The following is a 12978-nucleotide window of genomic DNA, read 5'->3' on the forward strand; positions in this document are numbered from 1 at the left end:
TAATAGCTATAACAAAAGCTTAAGCACAAAGTGCTTCAGCTATTATATATGTATCATATCCAATAGTTGCAGTGGTCAACCAATGCAATATTTGATATGGATTTTACATATAGGATAAGTGTTTCTGCGTTTATTCCCCTAAGCATTTGAAATAACTTGAATTTGCCAATATCCTTGCACAATTCAATAGGAAGTAGCAGTATCCACAGTAAGTACTTGGACAAATTCCCTCCTTGGTCTCAGCACCACTCCTGTCAAACCAGCAGCCACATTTGTGGAAAGGGATTTGCTTGCAAATGGTATTAAATTGAAAGTGTGAGAGATGGAACAGGGTGATCTGTATGTATATCCCTGTTTTGGACATTGATGGAATCACTGTGGAATTGCCTCTGCTGCTCAGGGTTGCTTCATGACTCAAATATAGATTGAATTAATTTATCTCTGTGCTGGAAAAAAATTAATCCTTGACATTGTTAAAACACAGTGAGGAATTGTTTCTCATGGTTGTTCATGGGCAGTTTAAGATGTGAGTTAACATTTACCCTGGGAGAACTTGTTTTCAGTGCACTGACAGGCAGGATGTGAGATTTAAAGTATCCAGAAGGGAGTTGGTAGGAAGAAGGGTACACTTAGATTCGATATTATGAAGAAATTCTTTCCTGTGAGGGTGGTGAGGCACTGGCACAGGTTGCCCAGAGAAGCTGTGGCTGCTCCATCCCTGGGAGTGTTCAAGGCCAGGCTGGATGGGGCTTGGAGCAACCTGGGCTAGTGGAAAGTGTCCCTGCCCATGGCAGAGGGGTTGGAACTAGATGATCCTTAAGGTTCCTTCCAACCCAAACCATCCTATAATTGTGTGATATGAAATATTTAGAAGAAATACTTTTGTCCCCTAACCAGCAGTAGAATTTTTTTATCTGAAACTAATAAGAAAAGAAATGAAGAAATGAACCCAATCAAAACAGGACAAAATGTTATTATTAACATTTACCTTAATTGAGGTTTAATAATATTAAGGATTAATAATTAAGCACTTCAGTTTTGCACAGCTAATTGCAACATGTTTTTCTGTTGTTTCAGATAACATAATTCAGAAAGTGAAATGCCATTTTAACAGCACACGTGGCTCTCGAGCCAAGGCCAACTGGGAGAAGGTTGAGGAGCAGCTGAAATTCCAGCCCCCAGTCCAGCTGAAGCTGGAGGACACAGTGCTGCTGAATGGGATGACCAATGGTGGGCACACAGGTGTTCATGTGGAGGTTGGTAAGTTACTACTACACACAGGTGACAGGAGATTTCCTGACCCTAACTCTGCAAGTGACAGGAAAACACAACTGCAGTGGTTCCTTTTGTACTAAGAAATATATATACCTAAATATCTCATGTATGAAACCAAAAATCTCTCTTTATCATAGTAAACAGCATATGGTCTTCAGGTATGCATCAGCATCTTTAAAGACTTATGGTAGTGTCTTTTTTTCCAGCCTTGGATCAGCTTCTCTGTATTGAAAAATACTTCCAATTGGACTTGGGATTTTCCATGTTTAATTCTCCTCTTTTTGAAGGAGTTCAATTTTCTATGACAAAAGAAGCTCAAATGATTCATTGCTTGTTGCAAAGTTGTAATGAAAGATACCTCATTATGGTCTAAATGAGTTTCTTCAGCCTTGAGGCAAGAAAAGATGAGAAGAATACAAGCTAAGGGTAAAACTTTTCTTCCCAGAGTGGTTTGAGGTGTTCTCCCCTCTTTGTTTTCACCTTTGACCATATTCTTTATAATTTAAATCATTTGACTAAAATTTTGCAAGAGGATTTGTGTATCTGTGTGAACAACACATAAAGCATTGACAAGCAGCTTTTTTTTGTAATAAAACCTGACATTTTACCTGCTTTTAAAGTATGAATCTCTACTTCATGGTATCACCTTATATGTGTTTCTGTTGCATAGGCAAAGTCCTGCCTATTTCCTCCCCAAATGGAATCACAGAATCATTTAGGTTGGAAGAAACCTTTGAGATCATTGAGTCCAACTGGAAACCAAACACTGCCAAGTCCACCACTAAACCATTCCCTATTTTAATCCTATTAACATGGTGGTTTAAATGCAGCTGGAGTGCCAGGAGCTTGTATTTCCTCTTTTTTTTGTTGTTGTTCTTGGCTTATGAAACACTAATAAAATTAAGTTCCAGTTGCTCAATCTTATTGTTTGTGATAGATGAGCTGGAATCTAATTTGACTTAGGTATTTTAAATTAAAGTATAGCAGGGCAGTGGCCAAGAGGAATTAAAAATAGAATTTATTTGCCAGCGAGTTTTGTGAGTGCTCCTCAGAGCTGTTCTTGAAGGTTAAATCTTCTCATGATGTGACAGGGCAGGGAAATTTTTTGCACTAGTGTGAACAGCTTCAGTGCCAGTAAATATTTGCAATCTACTCTGTGTCCACAGATCAGAAATACATTTGCCATTCCCTCGTATTCCTAATTGCTTTCCTTTACTTTCCATCTGGCTTTTTATTTCTGGCTCTTCTCTCTGCTCTAACCCAAATGCTCTTTACAGATTGTTCTGCCTTTATTTTAAGGGTTGTGTTTATGATCATCTATTTCCCTCCACTGGAGTCAGCTTTCCTGGCTTATGTCTCTCTCCTCTCATCATTCCCAAATCCCACTTTGCTGCTCTAAGTTTAGCTGTGTGGATAGTGTTTGTTCCCAGATTAATGTTATTTATATTATGGCTCTGGTGTACAGGAGATTCCTTCAAATGCTGTGGTTGCAGGAGAGCAAGATTTAATTGTGGCTCCTTTCCACAGTGCAGATGGATCACTCAATGGATGATCAAAACATCAGTATCCTAACATGGTTGTAGCTGGCTCCTGTCTACTTTGGAGCTGTGTAGGTTCCTTCCTTGGCTCTCTTCATTGGAGCTATGTGAGCTCATCCCTTGGCTCTTCAGTTTAGTGTGAAAGGGGTTGGAAAAGTCAGGGCAGTTTTGTCCTTGTTAGTGTTTATGGGAACAAGAGCTTTTCTTTTTTTTCCCTATTCTTTTTACTGTTTACTTCCTTTATTAACTAAACCCAACCCAACTCTTGCTAGAAAAACCCTTGTACCCTTGATCACCATCTCCACAGCCTCAGCTGCTGCTGCAAAAGCCTCACCTCATGTCACAGTATGGGCACAGCTCATAACACTCTGGAGGACACTGGAGTCTGTGTCCAGGAGAAATGTGAAGCCTGAAGCAGCTTTATGTGAAGAGGGAGAGTTCTTACATCAGAAGTAGAAGAACAACTTGTGCCATTTGTCTAGTAATTGTGCTGGTAAATTATGCAGCACTGTGCTCCCCTTGATGAATGTTCTTAATCTCAGCACGCAGGGAGTCCTTCAGACTCTGTTCTGAGGTGTTGTTTGAAGCTGTCTCACAGCTCTGTCTTTTGTGTGCTTGTATTTTATTTTCAACTATTTGAGCCTGGTTTCATTTCTCACTCCTGGTGCTCTTTGAGCCAGTGAGTCACGGTCAAACCCTTGTAGTGCTGTGCCTTGAAGAGGCAGAAGAGGAGTGTGGTGCAGGCACTGCTGTTGATCTCCAGTGAAATGGCCAAAGGCCTCTGCTCAGGAAGTCTTTTAGAGGCAGAGCTTTCAATTTCCTCATTGTCTGAAGGTGGTTTCACAGAGTTGTTCTGTACATGTTCAAACCTGCAGGTGCATTTTTCCTGGGTGTTAGATAACAACAGTTCCCAAACATTTCTGTGTTGAACTTGTGCTCTGAAGTGCAGAAGTGTACTTAGAGTTTGAAACCCAACTGGCATTTATGTGTGCTTGTGCAAAATAGTGTTGTCTTGGACTTAGAGTGTTGTTCCCTTATTTAATGTCATAAGCAATTCTAGTATGAAATCCTCTTTATAAAAACATGATTGAATTCACACAAGGAAGTGTAATAAATTATCCCTAGCAGGACCCATCTCACTTTTCTGTGCAATTTCAGTTTGTGAACTAAACCTCAGAATTTAATAGCAGAAATAAAGCTCTACAGCAAACAATTTCAAGATCAGTTTTCACAGGATCTGAGCCCTGGGCAACTGGATATTTTAATCTCCCCTGCATCTGTGACAGTAATTCTTTTTATCCTTCTGGACTAAAAAAAGCTGTAACTTTTACATAATATTCCACCCTGAAGCAGCAATAGACCTTCATTGCATTTCCCTGAGGCCTGGGAACCCTTTAACAGATATAGTTTGGAGGTTCCTGTACAATAAATGACACTTGTGCTTGATAATTTTAACTTGTTTGAGAGATATTTTGTGCCTCTGAAGTAAACCTTAGAAACTGAGGAAAAGAAACAGTTTTTATTAGGAAATTTCCATGAGAGAGAGATAACTGTAACAGAATTTAAATGATGAAAAATAATAGGAAACTGAGTATTTGGGTCACTGAATGGGCAAATATGCTGCTGCAGCTTCTGTTTGGACCTTAAATGTCACTGTTAGCAACAAAAACCCCAACTTGCCTTTGAGTGACAGGTTTGCTTGCACCATGAGGACTATAATATACAGTAATGCTCCATAATGTGACACATATCAACTGGAATTAATACAGTTCCTTTTGCAGTTCCTGTGGAGATGAAATTATGGATGTGTGAAACGTGTGCCAGACAAATTAATTACAGAGACACTTTCTTTACATCCCTATATTAAATTGGCACCAAAGTTTTTTTTACATCCATCTATCAAATCTCTCTTGAAGGAGAAGGCAAGTGTTTTTCCTAGCTGAGACCATGTGGTGCTGCAGTCTTTAAGCTGTTAGGGTGTTTCATCTGTCACTGAAACAAGCCAGAGGTGTAGTTTGTCTGTAATAGTCAGGATCTGGCTACACCTGGACAGGAGGGAGAAGAGCCTGAGAGCTGGGGAGACATCTTGAGAGCTCATTCATTCTCCCCTGTATCTTATGGGTGGATGTTGGGGCAGGAGAAGATCTGGAATTGGTATCTGAGCTTCAAATTATCCTTTTTAATTAAGCTGACTGTGCCCTACTTGCGGTGAGCCAACAGCAGGGATGAGATGTAGGTGATTATCAAGGTGTGGTATCTACTGTTGGGTGAGGGAGGGCAAACTGTAGGTGGCTTTTGGACAGCCCTGAATTACAAGCAGCAGATTCCAAAGTTAAATACACATTTATAATAACTGCTTTGACCTTAATTAGGTATGTATCAATTAGATTATCCTGGAGAAGTGGTGCTTAGCAGTGTGGGTGTTAAGTAGTAGCAGGGAAGGTGAGAGAGGAAGGAGACAGATAATTCACTATCTGTGAAGTGTGGACAGCCTGAACCAAACTGCCAGTGGGGAGAAATACCTAATTACTGGTTGAGGAAGAGATGAATCTCTGACTTGCTCTTTTGGGTGTCAGAAATCTAAGCTCTTGGGGTGCTGAAAGCCTTTAGCTTTTCTACTTACCTGTGGGGAGTGTTAAGCATGTGAATCTGCTGTAATAAACAGTTGAAAAATATCTATGTGCACCATAAAAGAAGACATTAGTGACAAAATAGGTCAAGAAAAATTCTATTGCTGATATGTTTAAAAAATACTGCAGAGCTCTTGCTGATTTCTAGATGTCTAAAGAACTGAACATGTAATGCAACAGGAAAAATGGGGGTTTCTGTTCTTAATATGGATTGAAAGGTTTTGAAAATGTTTTACACCCTCATAAGCTAATTGGTGTTGTTTTCTGTTCAAAGATTCAAAGTAACACTGCAAACTTTCACTAGTGTCTGTTTCTCCTATATTTTTAAGCCCCTACTTACAGAATGCAGCCTGTGACACCTCTGGGGATCCTGTCACTTGTTCTGAATATCATGTGTGGAGCTTTGAACCTCATCCGAGGAGTTCATCTGGCAGAGTATTCATTCCAGGTACCTCTGAGAGCAGTGAAACCTGTGAAGGAGCCACAGGCAGAGAGTTCTGTGGGAAACTAGGTTCAGGGTGGGTGAAGAGCACACATCTTCCCACAAGGAGTGTTTAGTTTGTCCAAAGAATGTAAACTGTTTGCTCACCTGCTAGAGCTCCTTGTGCATCACAACATGTTGCATTTTATTCTGTTCTAGGGAGGTTAAAATTGGGAGAAATATTTCACTCTATTCTGGATTTCCCCCCTCCCCATTCTTGTATTTTATTCTACATACTTTTCTGTAATTTTTTTAAACAAACATGAAACTGTAAACACCTTTTAAAAAGGAAAAAAAATGTGTCCTGATTGTTTGCTGACACAGTTTTATTTAGCAGGAACTGTCACATAAGCCTCAGTTCTTGGTATCTTGTTCAATGATATTGATCTTGGTGTTTAACACTGTTATAGTCAATCAGTGTAAAGCAGGATGAGAGGTACTTGACTATATTTATAGTGTTCTCAAATATCAAACAGCACTTGCTAAAAGCTGTGGCTGACGTAGTTGTTTGTCACTTTTAATCCCAACAGGAGGACCATGAAGGAATTGGGAATGTGATAGCTTTTTTTCTACCTTTTCTAGCCTGTGTTTTTCAGGTATGTTGACTGTAAATGAAATTCTGATTATTTTGATGTTATAATACACAAGGAAAATTTCAACTGATCGGGGGAACAATTTGGGTTTTAGTATCCTGCCCAGGTGATTCCACTGAGGTATTCCAATGGAAGTGGCACAAACACAGTGAAAGGCACAGTTTGACCCTTGGCAAATTGCAGTTGCAGGTTTTGTCAGTGCTTTCACGTTTTGACATACCAGCTGGGGCTGAGTGGGATAAATAAATGCTATCCCAAAGGTGGTTATCCCAAAGGAACACACATCATGCCTCTCTGGCAGTGGCAGACTTAGTGATGGGCTTTTGTAGCATAACCACCTTGAAATACTAAGCAAATGTAGGATATCAGTATGATTGAAAATGTGCACTTCATTCTGTTGGCAAATGTAGTTCCTGACTTCTTCAGATTATTTCCCTAATGGGTTGTTTTCTCAGACCTCCTTACACAGAAGAGTTTGAATGAGGAAAATATTAGCTGTTCCAAATGGGTTTTTCTTGAAACATCCTGAAATTCCTAAACCAGTGGTCCACAGCCTTTAACCTGAGGCCAGTATGTTGGAAAATCTTCACTTTTTAGCCTCTCATTGCAGGAAGCTGCTGCAATTGTTCTGCTAGGAATAACATGAATTCCTACATTGTGCTGATTGTGTAGTGCTGTTGCATTTGGCTCATGGTTTGAGGACCACTGTCTGCAGACTTCTCTTTATTTATGATATTTAAAACTTGTAGAGAGATTATTTATTGTATTCTAGTACAATTTAGTGTCTTTCAGCCGCCTTACACCTCTGCTCACAGCAGAGCTCTGAGATGAAGATAGTAATTTAGATGCAAGTCATTTTTCACAAAGAAAGGCTCTGTCCTGCTTTTTTTCCAGTTAGTACCTGAAGCCAGAGAAGCTAAATAAAGGAGAGTTCTCCCTTCTCCTTTTGATTTATAGCAGTCATCTTCACAAAATGCTTGTGCATAAATTGAGCTGGAATGTGCAGTGCTTCCTACTTGCTGAGCTCTGCCTCTGTCATCAGCACAGTTGGAAACTGTGACCTGAAGTGAGAAAGGCTGAGCTGTTACTGCCTGAGTTAAAAAAGTGGCTCCTCTGTCAGCACTTTGAGCTCTTAGTTTTCTCCTGTAAGAATTGTTGCTCTTCACACATGCTCAGCAAATAGGTTCTACTTATCTCAAGCAGCAATTCCCAGCTGCATCCCTTGTTTTATGTGCATGGTTTACCCCTAACACTGTCTCTCTGGTCCTTTTGTAGTGTTACTTGTACCTCTTCTACAGCTCAGCAAGGAAGGTGAAGACATTTGTCCTCCTTCTCTGTGTTTGTTTCTGCAACATCTACCTGTATGGATTACGGAACCTCTGGCAAATAGCCTTCCACATAGGAGTGGCTTCTCTGTCTTCTTCCCAGATCCTGATGAGGCAGCTCATGGAGAAACAGCCTGACTGTGGTGTATGAAAAAGACTGGGTTTGCTACTCTGTTTTTACATCTCTTTTTTTTGTATTCATCTGGCCAAAAATAGCTCGGAGGATTCTAAGAGACTTGTGACAATAGTTATTGCAAGGATAGTTCCAAACAATTCAAAACATGGAGGATACTGCACTCATGTTCAACACACAGTGAGGAGTGTAGCTGTATTTACCATGGCATGTGGTGATGGTGCATGGTAGATCTTGTCAAGTGTCATCAACAGATGGAGGTTCTTAGATCAACAGGCTTTTACTCCCTGCCTAACACCATCCAGGCAGCATTTTGTCCTTTGTCTTAGTGGTTTTGTTGCACTTTGGCAAGTCAGTGTCTCGTCCTGCTTCTGAAAATACTCAAACTGTGCAGTAAAACGAAGGTAAAAGTGATGGGTAACATTTTTGTCCCTAGAATTTGTTAAGATTCTCGGTAAATGTCGGTAAAGGAGGTGTTTGCTGTAATTAGATGAGTTCAGTATCAGTGGGGAAAATTGTTAGGGTGAGCTTCAGGATGATTTTTGTAGGGTTTGAAGGAACCGAAAAGGCTGTAGCTGTTAAAAACCATAAAGGTTATAAATCTCTTGGCTAAGCAGCTCATTGTAGTTAAGTGTGTGCTCATTGGTTAATTGCAAATATGCTTGAGGCAGCATAAAATAAACCAAGTGGATATAAGTGATCTTTCAGCTCAAGTGGCCTTTGTTTCCTTGGCTAAGGTCACTTTTACTACAAGGGCAAATCCATGTTTGCTTGGTGTACAGATAATAAATCTTCCAAGCCTACTTAGGGAGAGGCCGCTGACTCCTTTGCCTTTTTTTGAAATAAATTTGTAGCTGGTGAGTAGAAAGTCATTTCCAGGAATGGAAAGCAAGAGCAGGTTCTCTTTATTCCATAAAGCACCTTGAGCTAATGGTGTTTTCTCACACTGAAGATGAATTTTTGAGTGTGCACTTTGGACTCCAGAGCTGAAATTCTGCACCTCTCTCCTGGTGTCTCTGTGTGGAGGTGCAGATGGGCATTTTAGAACACAGATGAATAATTTAGGCTGTCAAAGAAATGCATAGCATTTTGATACAGCTGTCCTTGAAGAGTTGTAGAGATTCGGATGTAGAGATCTGTATGTGTGTTATTGTGGAATTATGGTTCTAAAATTTCCTTTAATTTTCTTCTTACGAATTTTTTCCTTTCTGATCACCACATTTCTTTCACCAAAGATTGATTTTCCTCTCACTCTACCTCTGGTTGCAAAGAGATTAACATGCAGCAGAGTTGGCTTTTTTTTTGCAGAAACACTTTGCTTAACAAAATCACTTTCTTGCATCTCAGTGAATTTTCCTGGAATCTCCTGATGCAAACACAAGTATCACTGGATGACTAGACCAGAAATTTATGGTGCTATACTTTGGAAGCACTTCTGGATGCAGCTGTCTGCAACAACCTGAACAGTTTCTAGAACATCAAGAGATTTGGTGCCAGAGCTTTTCCCAGTAGAAAAGTATTTCTTTTTCATCCCACTATGTTAGAGTAACATAATGAAAACGTCTAAACTGTGAGGAATGGTCTAGTAGGAATGATGGAGGGATATTTTAGTGAGCCAGTAAGGAAACAGCTAGAGCTGTGTGCCATATGGGAATCCTCTTCTGGTATAAGGGAGTGGATTAAAGTTGTTTGTCTGTCATTTCCCCAGTTTTCTTCCAGAGTGCAAGTGGAGAAATGAAGGCAGAATTCTGTGTCCTTAAGACACCCTGATGACCCCGTAAGTGTGAAGGGTTAGTAGTGCTTTAAGTTTTTGTGCTGTTCAGTCACAGTTTTCCTCAATCAGGTACTCTTGGAGTACTTTTGGAGACTGGAGGGAACAAAGGCAGAAGTAAGTTTAAAAAGAAATCTGAAAAAAGAACATTCCAAAAATCTGATACTAGAAATGTAGCACTTAAGGCATACTGGATCTGATGACTGATTATCAACCCACTGGTTTACCATGGGGAATCATCCCTGGGGAAAGGATGTAGCATTTTATACTACAGACAGACCAAACTTTGTGAAAAGGACTTTAGTGACATGTCCCAACTGCCTGCTCCTGCCTTTTTAGCTTCAAGCTGGCTAAGGAGTCCAAAAGAGCTTTCCTGTTTCTCCATAGGCTTGGCTAAAGCCAACCTGCTCTAGCTCAGAGCATTTACAGCTGGGGCATTCCTCATCCTTGTGCTAAGCTGATTGGAAGAAACTGTAACATTCCTGATGCTTCCTGAGCATCCAACTGTTTGCTCTGTCATAATCCATCCCTGTTGCAGATGATATAAGCACAGCTCTGGTGAGTGGTGGAATAAGGTGTTTGGATAACTTGTGTAATTAGAAGAGTGGGTAAAGGTTAAATTCAGCTTTGTTTATTTTTTTTTTGCCTGCAAATATTTCAGTAAAATCAAACCAGTTGGTTCAGTTCTGCCTTTGCCTAAACTGAGATTGTTTTGCTTCATAGATTAGTTGGAGGCTGTGACTAGATCTTCCCTACCGATTGAGCAAAGCTCTGCTTTGCTGTTGGTCTTAATCCCTTTGCAACCTTTTTTCCCCCTGTAATATATGTAAACCATATTAAGGAATCTACAAGGATTAGTCTGTGTGCATTAATACTGTGCACTTTGTAGGTTTGGACTGGGATTGCAGGATGAGGCAGAGCACTCGTAGTTTGTCCTGTTTTGATTTCAATGTTAGAAGAATTCCTATATCCACATGGTATTTACACAGTTAAACATTTGCTTCTGATGAAACAGCAAGAGGAACAGAATGGTTTACATTGATCTCAGTGCTTTAAGATTTAATAAAAGAGAATGACTTGCAGTTTGAGTACATGAAATCTGACTCAGAATGTGGGATTATTCCTGTATTGAATCAAATCCCCAAGGAGGAATCCATCCCTTTTTGTTCCACTTTAAACTGTTTAATGGAGTTTGAATTGCATCTTCTTAATTCTGTCAGTTTGCAAGATAAGTCTTTTGGAAACTCTTTGCCTCACCCAACAGCTCAGCACAGGAAAATTGGCAAAGAGTAAACTTCTACCATTTCAAGATTTGCATTGTTTAGTCACTTTATGAAACTGATAATTTTCTGTGGGTTTTTTTCTTTCCCTTTCTCCCAACAACCTGTTGAGTTTGTAGAAGGTGGGCTGGTACCTTTTTAGACCTTTTTGCACTGTATTAATTATTGAACCTGTGTAAATGTGTATAAAATCATTTGGCATGGATATGTATATATGTACATATATCTAATAAATGGCTTTTTTGTAATGGTTTCATTTGGAATGTTGTATCAACTGATTATATCAATACCAAGGTTGAGCAGTCACTTCATTTTTCTTGGCATTTTTAGTGTTTCATCTGGCCAATCTGTCAGTCGAATAATACAAATATGGGTATAGAAACTTTGTTATCCAAGCAAGAGATTGCCGTAGGCTGTGAGATAATCTCTTTATGGCTTTATCAGTCTTGCTTTTTACTTTCAGAGTCTCTTAGAGAGGCTTTTCCCACAAAACTTGTGTGTTGAAGTATATGAAATAAGATGTAACAGTCCCATAGGTCCTTTCCCAGCTGCTTGGCAGTGAATAATGGGGATTTGGCAGATTGCTGTCAAATGTTCAGCCTGGTCTCCTAATGGAACTAGAAACTAGGCCTATTAGTCCTACCAGTCAGTCCCTACTAAGAGCCCGTGGACTTTTTTCAGCCAATTTCCGCTACCTTTAATGTCTCTGAAGACACCAATTCATCAGCTTTATAGCAATGACTGGCTCAATGTAAGACAAACATCAGCTTTCCCCCCATTGGAATGTGATGGGTTTGGGTATGGGCAGGTGTGATTGGAGTGAAAGGACTCACAGAGGACCCTGCTGGAGCAGAAACCAAAGAATAAGGTTAGAATCAAAGAGCTGGAAGCAATGAGGCTTGTGGAACTACTGGTGTTTTCCCATTTTTCTGCTCCTTGTTCTCCACAGGAGTGACGCCTACATATCTAATGGCTTCACACTGAAGAAGAGCAGATTTAGATTAGATATTAAGAAATTCTTCCCTGTGAGGGTGGTGAGGCACTGGCACAGGTTACCCAGAGAAAGGTGTAGATGCCCCAGCCCTGGAAGTGATCAAGGCCAGGTTGGATGGGGCTTGGAGCAACCTGGGCTAGTGTGGAAGGTATCCCTGCCATAGCAGGGGGTGGAACTAGATGATCTTTAAGGTCCCTTCCAACCCAAACCACTCTGTGAACTGTAGCTAAAGCAAAACGTGATACTTAGAGGGAGAAGCCACCTGTGTGCCCCTGGAATGAGGTAGAGCAGTGCAGGCAGTGGGTGGGAATAAGCCATAGCTGATGGCAAGGGAGGGAGGAGAGAGCCTCATTCTTCTGAACTGTTCTGCCCTTTGAAATCTAGATGTTATTTTTGTTCTGTAAATAAAGGATTGCTCAAAGCATGTTTCTTCTCAAGATGCCAATAGAGAAGAACAGCAGCCTCTCCCCTTTATTCTAAGGTGAGGGGAGAAAGCAATTATAACTCCCTCTCTCTTTTGAAGCTGCTGATAAAAGGAGGTGGGAGGATCACAGGGTCCCTGTGCCAAAAAGAGGAACAACTCCTAAGGTGATAGAAATACATGTTTTTATTTTAAACAAAGTAACTCAACTTCTGCTGTGTGCTGACTTTCAAATGTGACCTAATTGCATGTAAAAACTGTTTGTGAGGTGGGGAAAGGAAACCATGGCCACAAAAACGGGCAGGCAGGAGGTGGGGACAGCTGACCAGTCCTTCTCCACTGATGTTTGCTTTAAGAGCCATTGACCACATGTCTTAACCTCAGCAGTGAGGTGACTCCACTGAGGAAGGTGGGTGGAGGGGTCACAGGCTTCATTCCACACCTGTTAGCCTTTACAGGTACCTCCAGCTTGTCGGCAAATAAATCTCCACTAAAGCTATGACCTTTTGGAGAACGTTTTGGAAAGCAGCAGTACGA

The 12978-nt window shown here is 40.5% G+C and overlaps 1 protein-coding gene across 1 annotated transcript; it reads left to right on the top strand.

Annotated features, from left to right (window-relative positions):
* Positions 1-1077: 1077 nt before the first annotated feature.
* On the top strand, positions 1078-7993 carry SEC22C (SEC22 vesicle trafficking protein homolog C (S. cerevisiae); the record flags this gene model as incomplete). Its single annotated transcript, XM_009079185.1, has 4 exons — positions 1078-1260; positions 5773-5891; positions 6455-6520; positions 7793-7993. Coding segments are annotated over 4 exons (569 nt in total), but the record flags the coding sequence as incomplete, so codon positions are not given.
* Between the last annotated feature and the right edge of the window lie 4985 nt (positions 7994-12978).

Source organism: Acanthisitta chloris, unplaced genomic scaffold, assembly GCF_000695815.1.
Source record: "Acanthisitta chloris isolate BGI_N310 unplaced genomic scaffold, ASM69581v1 scaffold3287, whole genome shotgun sequence".
In the NCBI taxonomy this organism is placed as follows: Eukaryota; Metazoa; Chordata; class Aves; order Passeriformes; family Acanthisittidae; genus Acanthisitta; species Acanthisitta chloris.